The sequence below is a fragment of the Schistocerca piceifrons genome, chromosome 2 (assembly GCF_021461385.2).
Source record: "Schistocerca piceifrons isolate TAMUIC-IGC-003096 chromosome 2, iqSchPice1.1, whole genome shotgun sequence".
NCBI lineage: Eukaryota > Metazoa > Arthropoda > Insecta > Orthoptera > Acrididae > Schistocerca > Schistocerca piceifrons.
In genome coordinates this window covers 257,172,918-257,190,964 of record NC_060139.1, presented here as the reverse complement: position 1 = coordinate 257,190,964, position 18,047 = coordinate 257,172,918, and the positions used below count along the sequence as shown (strand labels likewise).

Genomic DNA, 18,047 nt, shown 5'->3' with positions numbered 1-18,047 from the left:
CACTGACACAAATAAGAAAACAGTCATAAATTTATATTATAATGAGACAAAAGGTGGATTTGACACAATCAATCAAATGGTGAGGAAATTTTCAACTGAGAGGGAGGGCTTCAAGAGTGTGATAAGCAATAGCTTTTTCTTCAAGAATTGGTACTACAGCACATGAAATCATACACTGAAGAAAGGGCTATAATTATTAAATGACCCCAGAAGTGTGGGGTTTCAGGCATAGTAGGTGTTCTCATGGGGAATATGTAGGGGAAGATATCATTTGTGTTGTCGTGAAAGCCAGTCAAAAGTAGTGAAGTACAATAAAGTGAACAAAACACCAGTCATTTGCAACAGCTGTAGGAGATACACATGCAGTAAATCCAACAAGAAAACAGTCATATCTTCCACGTGTGAAGACATTTCCGAAGAAAGTTATGAATAATGATAAAAGAACCTATGTAATGTAAACTGCTGTGTTTAACCTAAAATATGTGTAATATTTTTGAATTATAATGAAGTGTTCTTCAGTAACTCTGTAATGACTTTTACTACCAATGTAGAGAGATACTGCTCAAAAAATAAGACTAAATAAATTTAAATTGTGAAAAATGTGAAAAATACTAAATGCGTTTTTGTAGTGAGTGCTAAAAGCAATTTACTGTTTCTGGACTATTATTACACACCAGTAGCTCTTGATTCAATATTTTTTTAAAATAAAGGTCAATTAAAATTAAAGAAATCTGAATTATAAAAGTTTTTTGTGGTGGGCACAAAGTACCCTCCCCCCTTGGTACTTCACATTATGCAAAATACATTGGTACTGTAAGAATTGAGTGTGATCACAGAAGATGTGCTTCTCTATAAGAAAGTATCAATCTGTAGAGAGACCTGCAGAGTATTAATGAATTGTGTGGGCTCTGGCAGTTGACTGTGAATGTAAATAAATATAACATATTGTGCAAACATAGGAAAAGAAATCCACTATTGCATAACTCCACTATTGATGCCAAACTGCTGGAAACAGTATCTGCCATAAAATATCTAGGAGTAACTGTCCAGAATGACCGTAAGTGGAATGGCAACATAAAACAAATGTCAGGAAAAGCAGATGCCAGACTGAGATTCATAGGAAGAGTATTAAGGAAATATATCTCATCCATGAAAGAAGTGTCTTACTTATTTGACTGGTTCTTGAATATTGTTCATAAATCTGGGATCCTTACCAAGTATGACTGGTAGAAGGGACATAGAAGATGCAACAAAGAGTGGCACATTTCATAATGTCATTGTTTAGTAGGCACAAGAGCATTACAGAGATGCTCAACAAACTCGAGTGGCATATCCTATAAGAGAAGTGTTGTGCATCATGGAGAGGTTTACTATGGAAATTTCAAGAGAGCACTTTCCATAAGAGTTGAAATGCATATTACTTCCTCTCATATGTGTCTCGTGAAATGACCATGATTAGGAAATCTGAGAAAATTAAAGCTGATACAGAGGCTTACCAAGCCTGATTCTTCCCATGTGCCATTTGCGAGTGGAACAGGGAAGGTGGGGTCAGTCAGTAATACCAGAGGTACCCTGTGCCACACACAATCAAGCTGCTCATGGAGTATGATGTAGGTTTAGATGCAATGAATTACACTGGAAGTACAATGACAATAGTCACAACAGAGCTTGAAGTCTGGGAGACATTGTGGAAACTGTTTTTTTTAAAGCGCCAGCGGGCATAATAGTCAAGGTTCCAGTCTCTGTTCTAAATGTATGTGTATACAGCATACAAACCCTGTTATTAAATGAGTCCTTTAGTTCAGGTATTTTTCCAGAGTACCTAAAGCAGACACGAGCCCTGCCTTTACTAAAGAAAGGTAGTATGGAAAATATAGAACTACAGGCCAGTTTCGCTACTGTCTCTCATAAATAATTGAATCAGTCTTGAAAGATTAACTGTTGAGTTATAGTGTTATGAAAAGAATAGTTGCTCCCCAACGTGCAGCAGAGACACTGAGTTGCAAATAGGCACAATAAAAAGACTATCGGATAATGAGCTTTTGGCCAACAAGACATTTGTTGAAAACAGGCAACACTGCTGCTGCCAGAGACTGTGTGTGTGTGTGTGTGTGTGTGTGTGTGTGTGTGTGTGTGTGACTGTGACTGACTGACTCAGAATCTCCACTATTGACACTGTTAAGCTTGAAACACTATTAAACAAACTAGAAGCACTAGATGTAAGATGGGACAGCAAACAAGTGGTTCCAGTCTCATCTAGAAAATACAATGTAAGACACAGTTCACATGTATGGTGTTGATAAATTTTTGGTGAAACAGTTGTCATACAAGACACACACAAAAATTAGGTGTCCCTCAGGGTAGTGTGTGGGGTCCAGCTGTGCTGTCAGTATATATAAATTTCTTTCCAGGCAGTATAAGACATGGAGAAAAAGTTTTCTTTGCTGATGACGACAACATCATCGTCAATGATAAAATACGAGAACACATAATAGAGAAGGCAAATGAAACCCTCAAGGATGTTTACTCTTGGGCAGCATGTACTAAATTACACTGAACATAAGGAAAACAAACAGCACTCCCTACAGCAAAAAAGAGAGAAGGCAACTGTGTTCCACTGAGTTTGGGTGATAAATCTATAGATTGTGTAACAAACACGATTTTTAGGGATGAACATTAATTATTAGTTGCCATGGAATGAATGCACAAAGGTACTGCAAAAAGAATGTCGGTTCTGTTTTATCGAGGCATACTATTCCTACATACGCTCAGTTCCTAGCAGTGGGATTATTTTCTGGAGTTCAAAGGCAGAAAACATGAATACAGTTTTCATACTGCAGAAAAGGGGCATAAGAATAATAACTAGAAGTTGTTGGGCTAATTGTAAAGAACTTTTTTTTTTAAACTGGGTATCCTTATTGTGCTAAGTGAGTACATCTACCAATTGTTGTTTGTATCAGGGAAAACAATCATAAGCTTTTCCTTACAGCTCTAACATAATCATGCAATAACAGCCAGTTTGGCCTTGCATTATCAAAGAAAAAAGCAAACAAAAAATTCAAAACAGTGTTTCTATCAGGAAATAAAATTGTATAATAAATTCCTCAAGGAGATGAAAAAAAATGGTTAAAATGGCTCTGAGCACTATGGGACTCAACTGCTGTGGTCATCAGTCCCCTAGAACTTAGAACTACTTAAACCTAACTAACCTAAGGACATCACACACATCCAAGCTCGAGGCAGGATTCGAACCTGCGACCGCAGCAGTCGCACGGTTCCGGACTGCGCGCCTAGAACTGCGAGACCACCGCGGCCGGCAAGGAGATGAAAGAGATTAATAAATTACTTCTATTTAAAAAGGCAGTTAAAACATATTTAATAAGTAATGCATATCAGCAATTAAAGTTTATTTAGAGAAATCAGAGTTTGTGTTTATTATGAAAGGTGACAATTCTAACTCCCAGTTATATTACAATACAAAATCACAAAGCAATTCTTTTACAAGCAAATGTGCTAAGATCTGTAGAGTGTGATGTAAAGTATTGTCATTCTCATGAGTTCAGTGTCTCACTTATCTGACTTGGCCCCTCCAGGGGACTCATAACTCTTTTGTGAGTACGAGCTCGGCTACGAAGGGGCCCCAGCATTTGCAGCATTACTTCCTTTCTGTGCTGCATGCTTATACTTCCACTGTCCTTTTGTCCCTCCACCTCTCCATCAGATGGCTTTCTTGGTGATGGCCCTGCTCGGACCTGGTTTGTGGTTGGGCCTCGAGTTTCTACTCCTGGCTTATTCCACAGATTTTCATCAAAAAATACATAGTCCCCATTGTTAGGTTTGACCTGCCACCAATTTTCAAAATTTTCCAGAGGTGCAGATCTTGCAGGGAAGGTCACCCAATGCAGTGTGTGCTCCACATTTGTGCCTCTCCGTCTATGCACCCTAACCTTTTAATACAGTAATACACGCAAAACCCAGTACAGTACCCATCAGTGATTAGTGATTGTGGGGGGGGGGGGGTGGGAGGGGAGGCTGTCATCAATTATCTGCATGGTGGTTGCCCACTAACCATGCAGGGACCACACTGTTGATGCCTGAGCTGAAAACTCCTCATGCATACCAAGGAGTATGTGCTTGTCGTGACTGGGGCACAGGGACTTCGAGCAACAGGTTACTGGCCACGTATCTGTTGCTGAGGCTGGGTGGTGCCCGGGGAGAGTTTCTGTTTGGAGTTCGTGGCACCATGGCGAATCAGCCGCAAATGCAGCCGATGGAGTTATCTACTGCTGGTGGCCATTCGGTTGCAGCAGTCTCTATGAAAGGACAGTCCTCTGTCAATGCAGAGAGATACGACCCTAAAATGTTCCCTTCCCTGGTTACACTGTGGGAGGAACATAAGTCTAAGCACCATGCGGAGCGATGCTCCCTGCAATACTTGGTTTGTACAAGGACTGATGTTGATTTCTTGTTGGCCACAAAGCCCTTGTTCTTTCTGGAGAACTGGGAAGACAAAGTTTAGAGAACTGGCAGCCATCTCTAAAATGAAAATGGAGTCAATTCTGATCCAAGCAAAGTTGGCCCCATCTCCTACATGGAGACAAATCATCTTCTGCCTTGCTTCTCTTCCAAGGAAGAGGTCCCTTGGGACACTTACTTCCATAGTTTTTGCCAGTCTGCAACTGGACACCAGCTGTTGGCTGAAGGAACCACAGGCTGCTAGTTGTAGGGCTTCATGGTCATCCTTCTTTACCTGAAACTGATTCAGAGAACCCCTCACAATCATCCAAATCCTGTAAGGACAGGAAATACAAGAAAAAATCCTCGAAAAATGACATTCTGGTTGCTCTCACACCACCAGATCCTACCTGTGCCTAGAACCTACGTATATTGATGCCACAACCCCTCAACCTGTGGCAGCAGGTGACCCTAAGGCATAACCTGCTCCCTTGGTCCTTTCATGGCCTCACTGTACATCAACAGCATTGTTCTCTCCAGCTGAATTGTAGCAGTTTCTTCCACCACCTGGTTGAGCTACAACAGCTTTTAAGCATATCACCTGCCTTCTGCATTGCCCTTCAGGTGACTTGGTTTCTAACAACACAGACCCTAGCCCTTTGTGGATGCAAAGGATATTATAAAAATTGTGCTGCCTATGACATGGTGTTAGGCAGAGTTTAATGTTGTAAACCATGACATACAAAACTATAAATTCTAATATTGTAAAAATTGGAAATGTTTTTCAGACCTTGTCTTACATTCTGAATAAACAGGCAAAGAACTATCATTTAACTCAGCTCGTGCAATACCCTGCACTTCTATGTTCTATTCCTGTCACTGGTCACTATATTTATGTTACAAGAAATGCAGGGAAGCGGAGATGGTTAGATTTTTAAGATTTATGGCAAATTTAAAGATTGCACAAAAGAAATACAAATTGTACAAATACTCACAATAAGTATAACTTTTGCACCAAGCAGGCTCACTTTTGCTGCTTACTCAGCTCATTTGCAGTGAGTTATGACAAATATACACTAGGCTCTGGTAAGAGCTTCTTTGTACTTTTCTGCTTTGGAGTAGTAGAAATGATGTCTACCTCATTTTACTTGTGACCCTCTAGTTACACCCATCACTCCTTTCCCTGTTGTTGGAGCCATTTTTGCTTATGCTAAACTGCCATTACTATAAGTTGAAAAAGCACCAGCAGGCCACTGCAAGTTAGTTACCATTTCAAAGCTTTGTTATGAGAGAAATGCTTCTTTAAAGTATTACAGGTTGTATAACATACATTTTTTTTTTTTGTGTGCGGATCACTCACAGTGTATTGACCAACACCTTTTTCTTTCAATACTGGTGGGGTACATTGGTCTTGAGAGAGTACATTATTATAAGAAATTCTTTAAACAAGTATTATAAATGTCAAACAAGCAAACCTTGGTACCTTTACATTCTATTTTGTAGCATTGAAAAATCATACCTGATGAAATCTGTTGGAATGAGAGGGGAAAGGAGTGGAGACGTGTGGTGTGTCGTCATAAGCGAGTGACTGCATGTGAGATCGCTCTCTAAGTTTTCATATATTTTTAGGTTTCAGATACATATTTTAACGGTTTTTGTGATAATATTTACAATATAAGTGACATACTAGTGGTTTCTTCATTCACCTCTGCCTTTCTTGTGTTGTGACCTGATATTTGTGAGTGTTTCATATCGAGCAACTTAACCTCTTGCCTGTGTTTACATTCCGCACTGACCAGTTGCAGCTGTAACGGCGCATCGAAAGCTAAGTACTAATTAATTGTTTGTGTATAGTGGTTTATTTAGGAACTTTAGTAGTCTTCAACCGGTGTTCTTGGTGTTTTCTGGTGAAATAATTTCAGAAGAACCTTTTGGGAGCTGTTTTCAGCTTCGTTACTGTGTCATTAGACGTTTGATTCTCTTTCTGTATTAGTCTTTTGTTATATTCACATTTGTTGTTTATTAATACTGCTAATAATAGTAGTTACTTCCCTTGTAGAGTAAGTTTGTGATTATTGTAGTCAGGTTTTTAACATCTTCTTATTGTAGTAGCAGAACTTAGAAAAAGTAAAATTTTACCACGAGTGACAAGCGTGGGCTTTGCCGTAGGTTCGTGAGTAGTGGATTGCGGTGTGAGACTTGTTCAAAGTATTTTCACTGGAGGGAATGCAGTGGGGAAGCCAGTGGGCATTCTGGTGAGATCCTCTCGTGGAACTGCAGGTTATGTAGCAAGAGTAAGTTGATAGAGGAGCAGGAGCGTAAGATCTGTGCCCTTCAGGTGCAGTTGAAAAACGCACAGGAGGAGCTAGATAGGATGAGGAGGGAGAAGGGGGTTGGGGAATGGGAGCTGGCTGTTGGCAAGAGATCTGCTAGGAGAAGATTTTCAGATAGTTTTACTATTGGTGTTTACAATAGATATGACAAATTGTCAGAGTCTAGTGGAGAGGAATCTCTAGTAGCTGTAGATGTAGGAAGTATGCAGCAGACCTCAGTAGTTACTGTGCCTAGAACAGTTGCAAAGTCGAAGAGGAAGAAGAAGGTTCTGCTGTTAGGTAGTTCTCATGGCAGAGGTGTAGGCCAGCAGTTGCAGAAAGTGCTGGGGAGTGAGTACCAGGTCACCAGCATTGTGAAGTCTAATGCAGGGTTGGCTCAGGTGACTGTTAACATAGGGGGGTTATGTAGGGATTTTACTAAAGAGGATCAGGTAGTGATTGTGGGTGGGGCTGGTAATAGTATTGGTAGGGATGGGGAGTATAACATAGATGGTGACCTGGAAAAGATAGTCACTCAGACTGGCAACACGAATGTGCATTTCGTGGAACTGTTTCAGCGTCTCGATCTGCCTCATCTTAATACAGCCGTCAGGCGTAATAACATGAGACTTGGGGGTGCGCTGATGACAGAAAGCGTGGGTCACATTTCAGTGGTGTCAGTGGAGTCTATCAGCAGGACGGGTTTCACTAGACATGGCCTGCACCTCAACAGGTATGGGAAGGGGAGGTTGGCAAAGCTTATAGGTGACAGCATAGGTGGGGTTGGTGGGATCACTCATGGGAAAATTCCTGCAGTAGTGGGTGTTAGAGCTGCACCTTTTTTAGATTGAAATCAGCTGATAGGTATTCCTGCTTAAGGGAAGTCTCTCTAACAAGGGAATCACTTTTGACAAAGCTTAGGTATCCGAGTAATGAGGGAATTAGTATATTTCATCAAAATATACAAGGTATTAGAGATAAAGTTAGTGAACTGCTTATAGATGTTGACTTTGAAATTATTGGTATATCTGAACACTTCTTAAATAAGGAGGTAATTCAGAGGCTTCCTTTACCAGGATACAGGTTAGCTGGCAGCTTTTCGAGGAGCTCTTTGCGGTGTGGGGGAGTAGCCATGTATGTGAAAAACAGCATCCCATTTGAGTCAATTGATGTTTCAAAGTACTGCACTGAAAAGGTGTTTGAATGTTGTGCAGGTGTGGTTAAATTTAACGGAGCTAAACTTCCAACTGTTGTTATTTATAGCTCCCCAGACTCCGATTTCACAACATTTTTGTTAAAGCTAGAAGAGGTTCTTGGTTCACTTTATAGGAAATACAAAAAGTTAGTTATATGTGGTGACTTCAATATTAATTGTATAAGTGATTGTGCAAGGAAGAGGATGCTGGTAGACCTCTTTAATTCATATAATCTTATGCAAACTGTATTCTTTCCAACGAGAGAGCAAGGGAACAGTAGAACAACCATAGACAACATTTTTGTTCATTCCTCATTACTAGAAGGGCATTCTGTTAGCAAAAAGGTGAATGGCCTTTCAGATCATGTTGCACAGATTTTAACTTTAAAAGATTTTTGTGCTGCAACACGTGTTAAATATAGTCATCAGCTGTTCAGGAAAGCTGATCCAGTTGCTGTAGAGACCTTTGTAAACCTTATAAAGGAACAAGAGTGGCAAGATGTTTATAGCGCTGATACAGTAGACGATAAATATAATGCCTTTCTCAAGACTTTTCTCATGCTCTTTGAAAGTTGCTTTCCGTTAGAACGTTTAAAACAGGGTACTAGCACAAACAGGCAGCCTGGGTGGCTGACTAGAGGGATAAGAATATCTTGTAGAACAAAGTGGCAATTATATCAAAACATTAGAAACAGTCAAAATCTAAATGCAGCAGCCCATTACAAACAGTATTGTAAGGTGCTTAAAAATGTTATTAGGAAGGCAAAACGTATGTGGTATGCAGATAGAATAGCTAAGTCTGAGGATAAAATTAAAACCATATGGTCAGTCGCAAAGGAAGTTGCTAGTCTGCAGAGACAGGTCGAGGATATAGAATCAGTGCGTAGTGGGAATGTCCGTGTTACTGATAAGTCGCATATATGTACAGTATTTAATAATCACTTTCTGAATATAGCAGGTGAACTAAATAGAAACCTAGTCCAAACAGGGAATCATATAGTGCTCTTAGAAAAAAGTGTTCCGAGACTGTTACCTGAAATGATCCTCCATGATACTGACAAGAGGGAGATTGAGTTAATAATTAAATCACTAAAGACCAAGAACTCTCATGGGTATGACGGGGTATCTAGCAGAATACTGAAGTATTGTTCTATGTATGTTAGCCCAGTTCTCAGCCATATCTGTAACTTTTCCTTTAGGAGTGGTCGGTTTCCTGACCGATTAAAGTACTCGGTAGTGAAGCCACTTTATAAAAAGGAAGACGTTGATAATGTTGACAATTTTAGACCTATTTCTATGCCATCGGTGTTTGCTAAAGTTATCTAGAAGGTTGTATATACAAGGTTACTGGAGCATTTAAATTCACATAATTTGCTGTCAAATGTTCAGTTTGGTTGTAGAAATGGTTTAACAACTGAAAATGCTATATTCTCTTTTCTCTGTGAGGTTTTGGGTGGATTAAATAAAAGGTTGCGGATGCTAGGTGTTTTCTTTGATTTAACGAAGGCTTTTGACTGTGTTGACCACAAAATATTACTGCAGAAGTTGGACCATTATGGAGTAAGGGGAGTAGCTTACAATTGGTTCGCCTCTTACTTTAAGAACAGAAAGCAGAGGGTAATTCTCCGCAATATTGAGAGTGGTGGTGGTGATGTTCAGTCCCAATGGGGCACTGTTAAGTGAGGCGTTCCCCAAGGGTCGGTGCTGGGGCCACTGCTGTTTCTTATTTATGTAAATGATATGCCTTCTAGTATTACAGGTGATTCAAAAATATTTATGTTTGCTGATGACACCAGCTTGATAGTGAAGGATCTTGTGTGTAATATTGAAACAGTAACAAATAATGTAGTTCATGAAATAAGTTCGTGGCTTGTGGAAAATAATTTGATGCTAAATCACAGTAAGACTCAGTTTTTACAGTTTCTAACTCACAATTCAACAAGAACCGGTATTTTGATCAGACAGAATAGGCGTATTATAAGCGAGACGGAACAGTTCAAGTTCCTAGGTGTTCGGATAGATAGTAAGCTGTTGTGGAAAGCCCATGTCCAGGATCTTGTTCAGAAGCTAAATGCTGCTTTATTTACCATTAGAACAGTATCTGAAATAAGTGACACTTCAACACGAAAAGTAGTCTACTTCGCATATTTTCATACGCTTATGTCGTATGGTATTATTTTTTGGGATAATTCTTCTGATTCAAAAAGGGTACTTTTGCTCAAAAACGGGCTGTTCGAGCTATATGTGGTGTAAGTTCGAGTACGTCTTGTCGACCCCTATTCAAAAATCTGGGAATTCTGACATTGCCCTCACCGTATATATTTTCTTTAATGTCGTTTGTTGTTAGCAATATTAGCCTATTCCCAAGAGTTAGCAGCCTTCACTCAGTTAATACTAGGCAGAAATCAAATCTGCATGTAGAATGCACTTCCTTGACTCTTGTGCAGAAAGGAGTGCAGTATTCTGCTGCATCCATTTTTAATAAGCTACCACAAGAACTCAAAGATCTTAGCAGTAGCCCAAACTCTTTTAAGTCTAAACTGAAGAGTTTCCTCATGGCTCACTCCTTCTATTCTGTTGAGGAGCTCCTGGAAGAGGTAAAAAATTAAGCAAATTCCAGTGTTACATTGTTGATTTCCTTCATTTAAACTTACAACTTGTCACCTGAATATGTTTTTTTATATTTCATTTTATCTGTTTCTAATATCGTGTTATAATTTCATGTATTGACTCGTTCCATGACCATGGAGACTTCTCCTTAATTTGGTCCCACGGAATAATAAATAAAGAAATAAATAAAAAAGAGAAGATATAGGAATCTTGAATGGAGGTAAGACTGTGCCTTTAGAATTTCTGAATAAAGCTGTCTTGGGAAAAGATCCTTTGCGTATGTATTAAGTTCAGATTGGAATGTGTATCATAAGGATAGGTTAGTCGCCAATGGTGGCAGTGTATTTATTGCAGTAAAAAATTCAATAAAATCTAGCGAGGTTATCACGGATTCCAAATGTTGAATTAATCTGGGTGAAATTGAATATCAAAGAACGGTCAAAAATGCTGATTGGAAGCTTTTATAGACCACCTGGGTCAGGATCTGTAGTTGTTGAGCATTTCAGACAGAACTTGCAGAATATCATTAGTAATTTTCCTGATAATGCTGTTGTAATAGGGGGTGACTTCAACTTGCCAGGTATAGATTGGGTGTGTTGTGCCATCAAAACTGGTGGCAGGGACCGGGAATCATGTGGCATTGTTGTGGATGTCTTGTCCGAAAATTACTTTGAGCAAATAGTTAGAGAACCAACTGGTGAGAATAACGTCTCAGACCTCCTGGCAACAAATTGACCTGAACTAATCAAATCAGCTAATGTAGAGGAAGGTAACAGTGATCATAAGGCTGTGACAGCATCTATGGTGACAGGTCCTACAAGGAATTTTAAGAAAGGTAGGAAGATATATTTGCTCAGCAAGGGTGACAGGATACAAATTTCAGAATATCTCAGCAGTCAGCTTCAAATATTCAGTGATTAAGATGAAGATGTGGAGAACAAATGAAAAAAAATTCAAGTGCATCATTCAATATGCCCTAGACAAGTAGGTTCCAAGCAAGGTTTTAATGGATGGGAAAGACCCACCATGGTTTAAAGCAGTGTTAGAAAAGTGCTACGTAAACAAAGAGCACTTAATCTCAGATTCAAGGGAAGTAAAAAAACTAGCTGACAAACAAAAGCTGAACGAAGTGAAAATGAGCATAAGGAGAGCAATGAGAGATGCGTTCAACAACTTTGAAAGTAAGAAGTTGTGAACTGACCTGAGTAAAAACCCTAAGAGATTTTGGTCATATGTAAAATCACTAAGTGGGTCAAAATCATCTATTGCTTCTCTCAGCAAACACACCGGCACCGAAACGAAAGATAACAGAAAGAAGGCTGAAATACTGAATTTGGCCTTCCAAAGTTGTTTCACCGCAGAAGATCGTTACTGTCCTTCCTTTCAGTCATCGTACGAACGTTGAAATGGCAGATATTGAGATAAGTGATTGCGGAATTGAAAAGCAGCTACAATCGCTTAGTAGTGGAAAAGCATCAGGACCAGATGAGATACCTATAAGTTTCTATAAACATTATGTGAAAGAACTTGCTCCCCTTCTAGCAGTAATTTATTGTCAATCGCTTGAGCAACAAAAGGTACCTAACAACTGGAAAAAAGTGCAGGTCATTCCCATTTTTAAGAAAGGCCATAAGACAGACCTATATTGTTGATGTCAATCTGTTGAAGGATTGTGGAATATGTTTTATGCTCAAGAATTATGTTGTAGAACTCAGTACGTCACTCGTAAGGAACAAAATCGACATGTAAAGGCTATATCCGGAGTACCACAGGGAAGTGTGATAGGACCATTGCTGTTTACAATATATATAAATGATCTAGTAGAAAGCGTTGGATGCTCTTTAAGGCTATTTGCTATGATGCAGTTGTCTGTACCAAAGTAGCAATGCACCAGAAGATAGTAAGAATTTGCGGAACTACTTGCAGAGAATTGATTAATGGTGGAGACTCTGGCAGTTGACTCTGAATGTAAATAAATGTAACATATTGTGCATACACAGGAAAAGAAATCCACTAATGTACAGCTATACTATTGATGGCAAACAGCATCTGCCATACAATGTCTAGGTGTAACTATTGAGAGTGACCTTAAGTGGAACGACCACATAAAATAGGTAGTGGCAAAAGCAGATACCAGACTCAAGAGGATCCAACGAAGAGCGGTGCATTTCGTCACGGGATCATTTAGCTGGCGAGAGAGTGTTACGGAGATGCTAAACAAACTCCACTGGCAGATGTTACAAGGGAGGCATTGTACCTCACAGAGGGATTTACTAGATTTACTATTGAAATTTCAGGACAGCACTCTTCAGGTGGAGTCGGACAACATATTGCCCCCCCCCCCCCCCCCCCCAATACATCTCGGGTATTGACCACGAGGAGAAAATTTGAAAAATTAGAGACAATGCTGAGGCTTACTAACAATCGGTCTTCCCACACACTATTTGTGAGTGGAACAGGGTTGGAGGGATCAGATAGTACTACCAACAGCACCCTCCACCACACACCATTAGGTTGCTTGCGGAGTATGATGTAAATGTAGATGTACTTAAGTTGCTAACATAGCTAGTTCCTTCTTAACTATTTTACTAATGCTGTAAAAATTCTTTTGTTTATACCTTTCATCATACTAATAATGAAAGATCATAGTGTAATGATTATGTTGCTACTGTGACAATACTTCTGTAATGTTCCACCTCTGGTGCAACCAGTGGATAATGTTTCAAAAGAACCCTTCAAAAATCGGTATGTTTGTTGTTACAAGTATATTAATCATGTGAGCAAACTCAATCATATCAGTCAGAGGCTATGTGATAGTCCAGCAGGACTACAATTCACTCACAGCACAGTTTTGCTTTAATGCCACAAAGACTCATCATCCAAACTTCAAATACGCAGCAAGAACTTGCTGGCTTCACAAATAGACATTTGTGGTCATACACCAAATGAACCACTTCATGTTCTTGTTATGTAGTTAGGTAACAAGTTAAAATGGAGTCAAGAAGCAGCATAAGTATGTCTTGCGTATATATGTATTAGCTTATTTTGTGTAGTTTCACTTCCAGTTGTGTAGAACTATCTTTTTGGGCAATGTCTTTCATTTAAATGTAGTATTTACTCATTGAAAAGTAAACACTAAGAATGTTGTGTGAAGTACATGGCCACAAATATCTGAAGAAGCTAGGGATTCTTGCACTCACTTCCTAGGACACGCATTCCTTAATGGTTGTTAATACTAAAATAAGTTTCAAATTAATTCTGAGTCACAGTACAAGGTAGACAAATAATTTCCATGGAGGATTTTTCCTCTTTGTCCATGGTTCACAGCGGGATTCTCTAGTTGGTGCAAGTTACATCAACATATGCCCAATAGGCATAAAAGTAAGACATTGGGAATTAAAAAATAAATTGAAGTGTACATTAGTTGTGACTTCTCCTCCAAGTGACTTGATTCAAGAATTGACAGTTCATTTTACCTGCATTGTTGGTTATAGACCGGCGTCTGTTGTTCCACATACAGATAACATTTGTTCTGTGATAAATATGATTTGGGACATGTAGAAGTCAACCTAGCATCAAGAGATTGCTATTTAATATAATTGCAGGAACAGCAGTTTAAAAGAAGAGCAGAAGCTTCAATCTTGCTAATTTTAGTGTATTATAAGAGCCTGGTGTGAGCACAGATAATTGCCCAGTTTAATGCTTTAACAGTAGCCAATTATTTTTGCAGCCTCCAACAATTTACCCTCATTGTTAATATAGACCTTGACCCATTCTGCAATCCTGTAGTCTTTCCTTAGTGATGTAATTCATAGGTAAATAAATGTGTCTTTTGACTATGACATTGCATTTCATCTTTATGTTACTATAGTAACTAATTTTTGTCATGTTAAAAGAGGAAGTAAAACACTCCTGTTCAATGTATCACAGTGGACAATTATATAGTCTCATAAATGTGTGTGTTCCAGCAACCTAGCGTGTGGCAAAGAGGCACATAAAAGCAACTCGTATCAAATTTTCTTGCTTTATTTGGAAACAGTTTTAAGATTCTTGAAGGTAGAATTAATCTTCCATCCTGCAGTTGGCATTCAGAAGTGGTATACACAGACTGCTCTACACTAGATGGACAAACCGGTTTTGCCGACACACATGTAAGGTGCAGTGAACTACACTCCCTGCCCAACAGATACAGTTTATTCGCTGCAGAATTGGTGGCCTTTGATCAAGCCTTCCATCACATCCATTCTTGCATTGATGAGACATTCTTAATCAGCAGTGACTCCCTGATTAGTCTTCAGGCTATCAACTGGTGCTACCCTCGACACCCATTGATTGTAACTGTACAGAATCTCCTTTCTGACCTCCATCAAGGTGGACTCACCTTTGTCTGGACTCCAGGTCACATTGGGATCCCAGGGTACGAACATGCTGACTAGTTGCCAAGTTGGCTACCAAGATTCTGACTTCCAAGATTCTGACTTCCAAGATTTGGGGTACTGGAACTGGACCTTCATTCGACACTCTGCCATCAACTATTGGAGGCTTGGAACATGGAGTGGTGTGTTGTGGTTTCTCTGAGCAAACAATTTACAGTAAAGAGGACCATGACCATGTGCCAGTCTTTGTTTCATGCTTCTTGCCAGGAACTTACTGTTCTGTCAGCTTCGCATTGACCACACTTAGTTGACCCATGACCACATCCTACAATGTAAGGATTCACCCTCGCGTCAGTGTGGTGCCCGTATGACGGTAGCCCACATCCTGCTGGACTCCCGTAATTTGTCCACATTACAGAAAAACCTGAAACTTGCTGATGCACTGCCTGTGGTGCTAGCAGATGACACCAAAGTGGTTGATCTGGTTTTATGTTTTACTCGTGGAGGTCGTTTCTACTCCTGTCTGTGAGATAGAGCACATTGGCCTCAGAATGAAATTTTCGCCTTGCAGTGGAGTGTGCGCTATACGAAACTTCCTGGCAGATTAAAAGTGTGTGCCGGACCAAGACTCAAACTCAGGAGCTTTGCCTTTCACTCTACCGACTGAGCTACCCATGCACGACTCATGACTCATCCTCACAGCTTTAATTCTGGAGAGCACTCACCCACGAAAGGCAAAGGTCCCTAGTTCAAAAAGTCTTGGTCCTGCACACAGTTTTAATCTGCCAGGAAGTTTCACATTGGCCTCATTGGCTTCTTGAGGGATCAGAGGGATGGTATTGTCGCCTGCTGCAACCCAAGGGACCAATGGCTGTGGGACCTTGCTCGGTGGTCTGGCCTGTCTCCTGGTCTTCTCACCTCTTTAATTTTTCTTTTTCTTTTCCATCTGTCTTTTGGTAATGGATAGTGAGGAAACAACTGTCAGATGCAGAGGGTGCATCTCCCATTGTGTAACATGTCCCAGGGGCCTCCTGCTTCCTGGGCAGAGCAACTCACCCACCTTCACCCTCTTACCCATCTGTCACTTCTACTGGCATCTATCTCTTGGTTTTATTTATTCTCAGCTACATCCATGTACATCAAGATTTGTCTTCTGTGTCCTTCCTCCCTGAGGACTCTTTCTGTCTTGGCACATACAGAATAGGGGGACTGATGACCTCATAGATTGTCTCTTTAATCCCATCAATCCAATCATTCTGCATTAGACTGTGTACCATTATTGAACTTTGTGATAGATTAAAATTTCTTACCAAACCGGAAATTGAACCCTAAACCTTGCTTTTCATGGGAAACACTTGTCGACCGATCTCTCCAGGCCCAATTCACTACCCATTCTCATAGCTTCAGTTCTGCCAGTAACCTTCTTTTCTCTCCAAACTTCACAGATCTGTAGACAGTTCAGTACTAATGGAATGGAAGATATCACAGGGAAATGGCTTAGCCACAGCCTAGAAGTTTCAAAACAGCGCACACTCTGTTGCCATGTGAAAGATTTGATTTGGAACCAATCCCTGATTTGGAACCAATCTGTAGGCTGTGGCTAAGCCATTTCTCTGCAGTATCCTTTCTTTCGAGGAGTGCTGGTCCTGTAATGTAAGCAGGAGATGTTCTGCTTAGTCTGGAAAGTGGGACAGGGGTGGTGCAGAATTGAAGCTGTGAGGGTAGTTCATGCATCACACCCAGTTGTATTAGTCAGTTAGAGCATTGCCCCTGAAAGGCTGTGAATGAGACCCGACTCGGTGCACAATTTAAATCTGTTACCAAATTTCATGCTGGAAATGCATTTTCTTGCCCTGATACCTTAATTAACAACTAGTTAAATTTATTTTATTATTATTAGTATTACTACTACTACAATTATTATTACTTTTTTGCAGCCACTGTCGTCAGAGGAATCATCAGGAGCAGGACCGAGCACAAAGGAAGATGTTCAGCCAACTCAAGCAAATCGAAAATTTTTCTGGATGAAGACCAGAGCACTTGAAGATGTGGAAGGAAAGGACTACAGTGATGGAGAGAGGGAAAAGCAGAAGGCAGAGCAGCAGGAAGGGGATATGTCGGGGGACCTGGTGAGGCCAAACATCCGGCTCAAGGTGCCAGGCTCGGAGGCTGCAGCAGGGGCCGAGGCGGCTGGGGCCCGCACTACGCTGCAGCTGAACCTGGACCTCCTTCCGCGCTCACCAGAGGCGTCCTCCTCCACAGCAGACTTTGTCAGGAAGGAGCAAATGTTCCAGGTGAGCCTGGCTCTTGGGAAAGAAACGACATGCGCAGTACAAATCTCTAAAATACTACATACTGTGAAATGTCCCAAACCATTTAATGGCTCTTAAGTAAGCAGTTTATGAGTATATGGTTTATATTTCATGGTCTCCATTTATTCTGATCTAATATTGAACCCTCTCTTCATTAGAAGAGAATGGACAGGAACAGAGAGAGAGAAATGTGGTTGTTGGTCAATGCAAGGACTCAGTGCACTTGTACAAGCACTGACGTGCAGCCAATGTCTTACAAGCAAATGCAGTTGGCTATTCCGTGCCATTGGTATATTTGTGGGACAGCACATCACCAACACCATAATCTGACGCACCCCCCCCCCCCCCCCCCTCCCCTGCCCCGGGTGGTCCACAACTTTCTTTTGTGGATACGTGCGTGGTGAGCACAGGATCCCAAGCTCATGCAGCTCTCTTTCCTTTCCGGGCTGCATACCTTTCCTTTCCACATCTCTCCCTCTCCCTCTCCCTGATCCTTCCCCCCACCCCCTTCATCCTCTCTTTGGGAGTGTGTTTTGTGCCAACGTCCGGAGACGGATGCTTGTGAACAAATGAAGTGGTTTCTCTTTTATCTCTACAATGTAATGTATCTGTCCTTACTTTGTCCTTCTCATTCCTTGGTTCTTCTCTTTACCTTCTTGTCCATTGCGGTGTTTGAGAATTCTTCTCTTCTCTCCGTTTCTTTGTTCCCCCCTTTTTCTTTCTTTCCTTCCTGTGTGTGTCTGAACGCCGACACACATGTAGCCAGTGATGGGGTTACGCGTAATTC

The 18,047-nt window shown here is 40.6% G+C and overlaps 1 protein-coding gene across 1 annotated transcript in view; it reads left to right on the top strand.

The window, feature by feature from the left end:
• Nucleotides 1-18,047, top strand: part of LOC124777146 (centrosomal protein of 162 kDa) — a 197,929-nt gene that overhangs the window by 9,442 nt on the left and 170,440 nt on the right. The window contains exon 2 of the mRNA XM_047252446.1: nt 16,886-17,242. Within this exon, the coding sequence (XP_047108402.1) occupies nt 16,886-17,242 (357 nt within the window). The remainder of the gene's footprint in view (nt 1-16,885; nt 17,243-18,047) is intronic.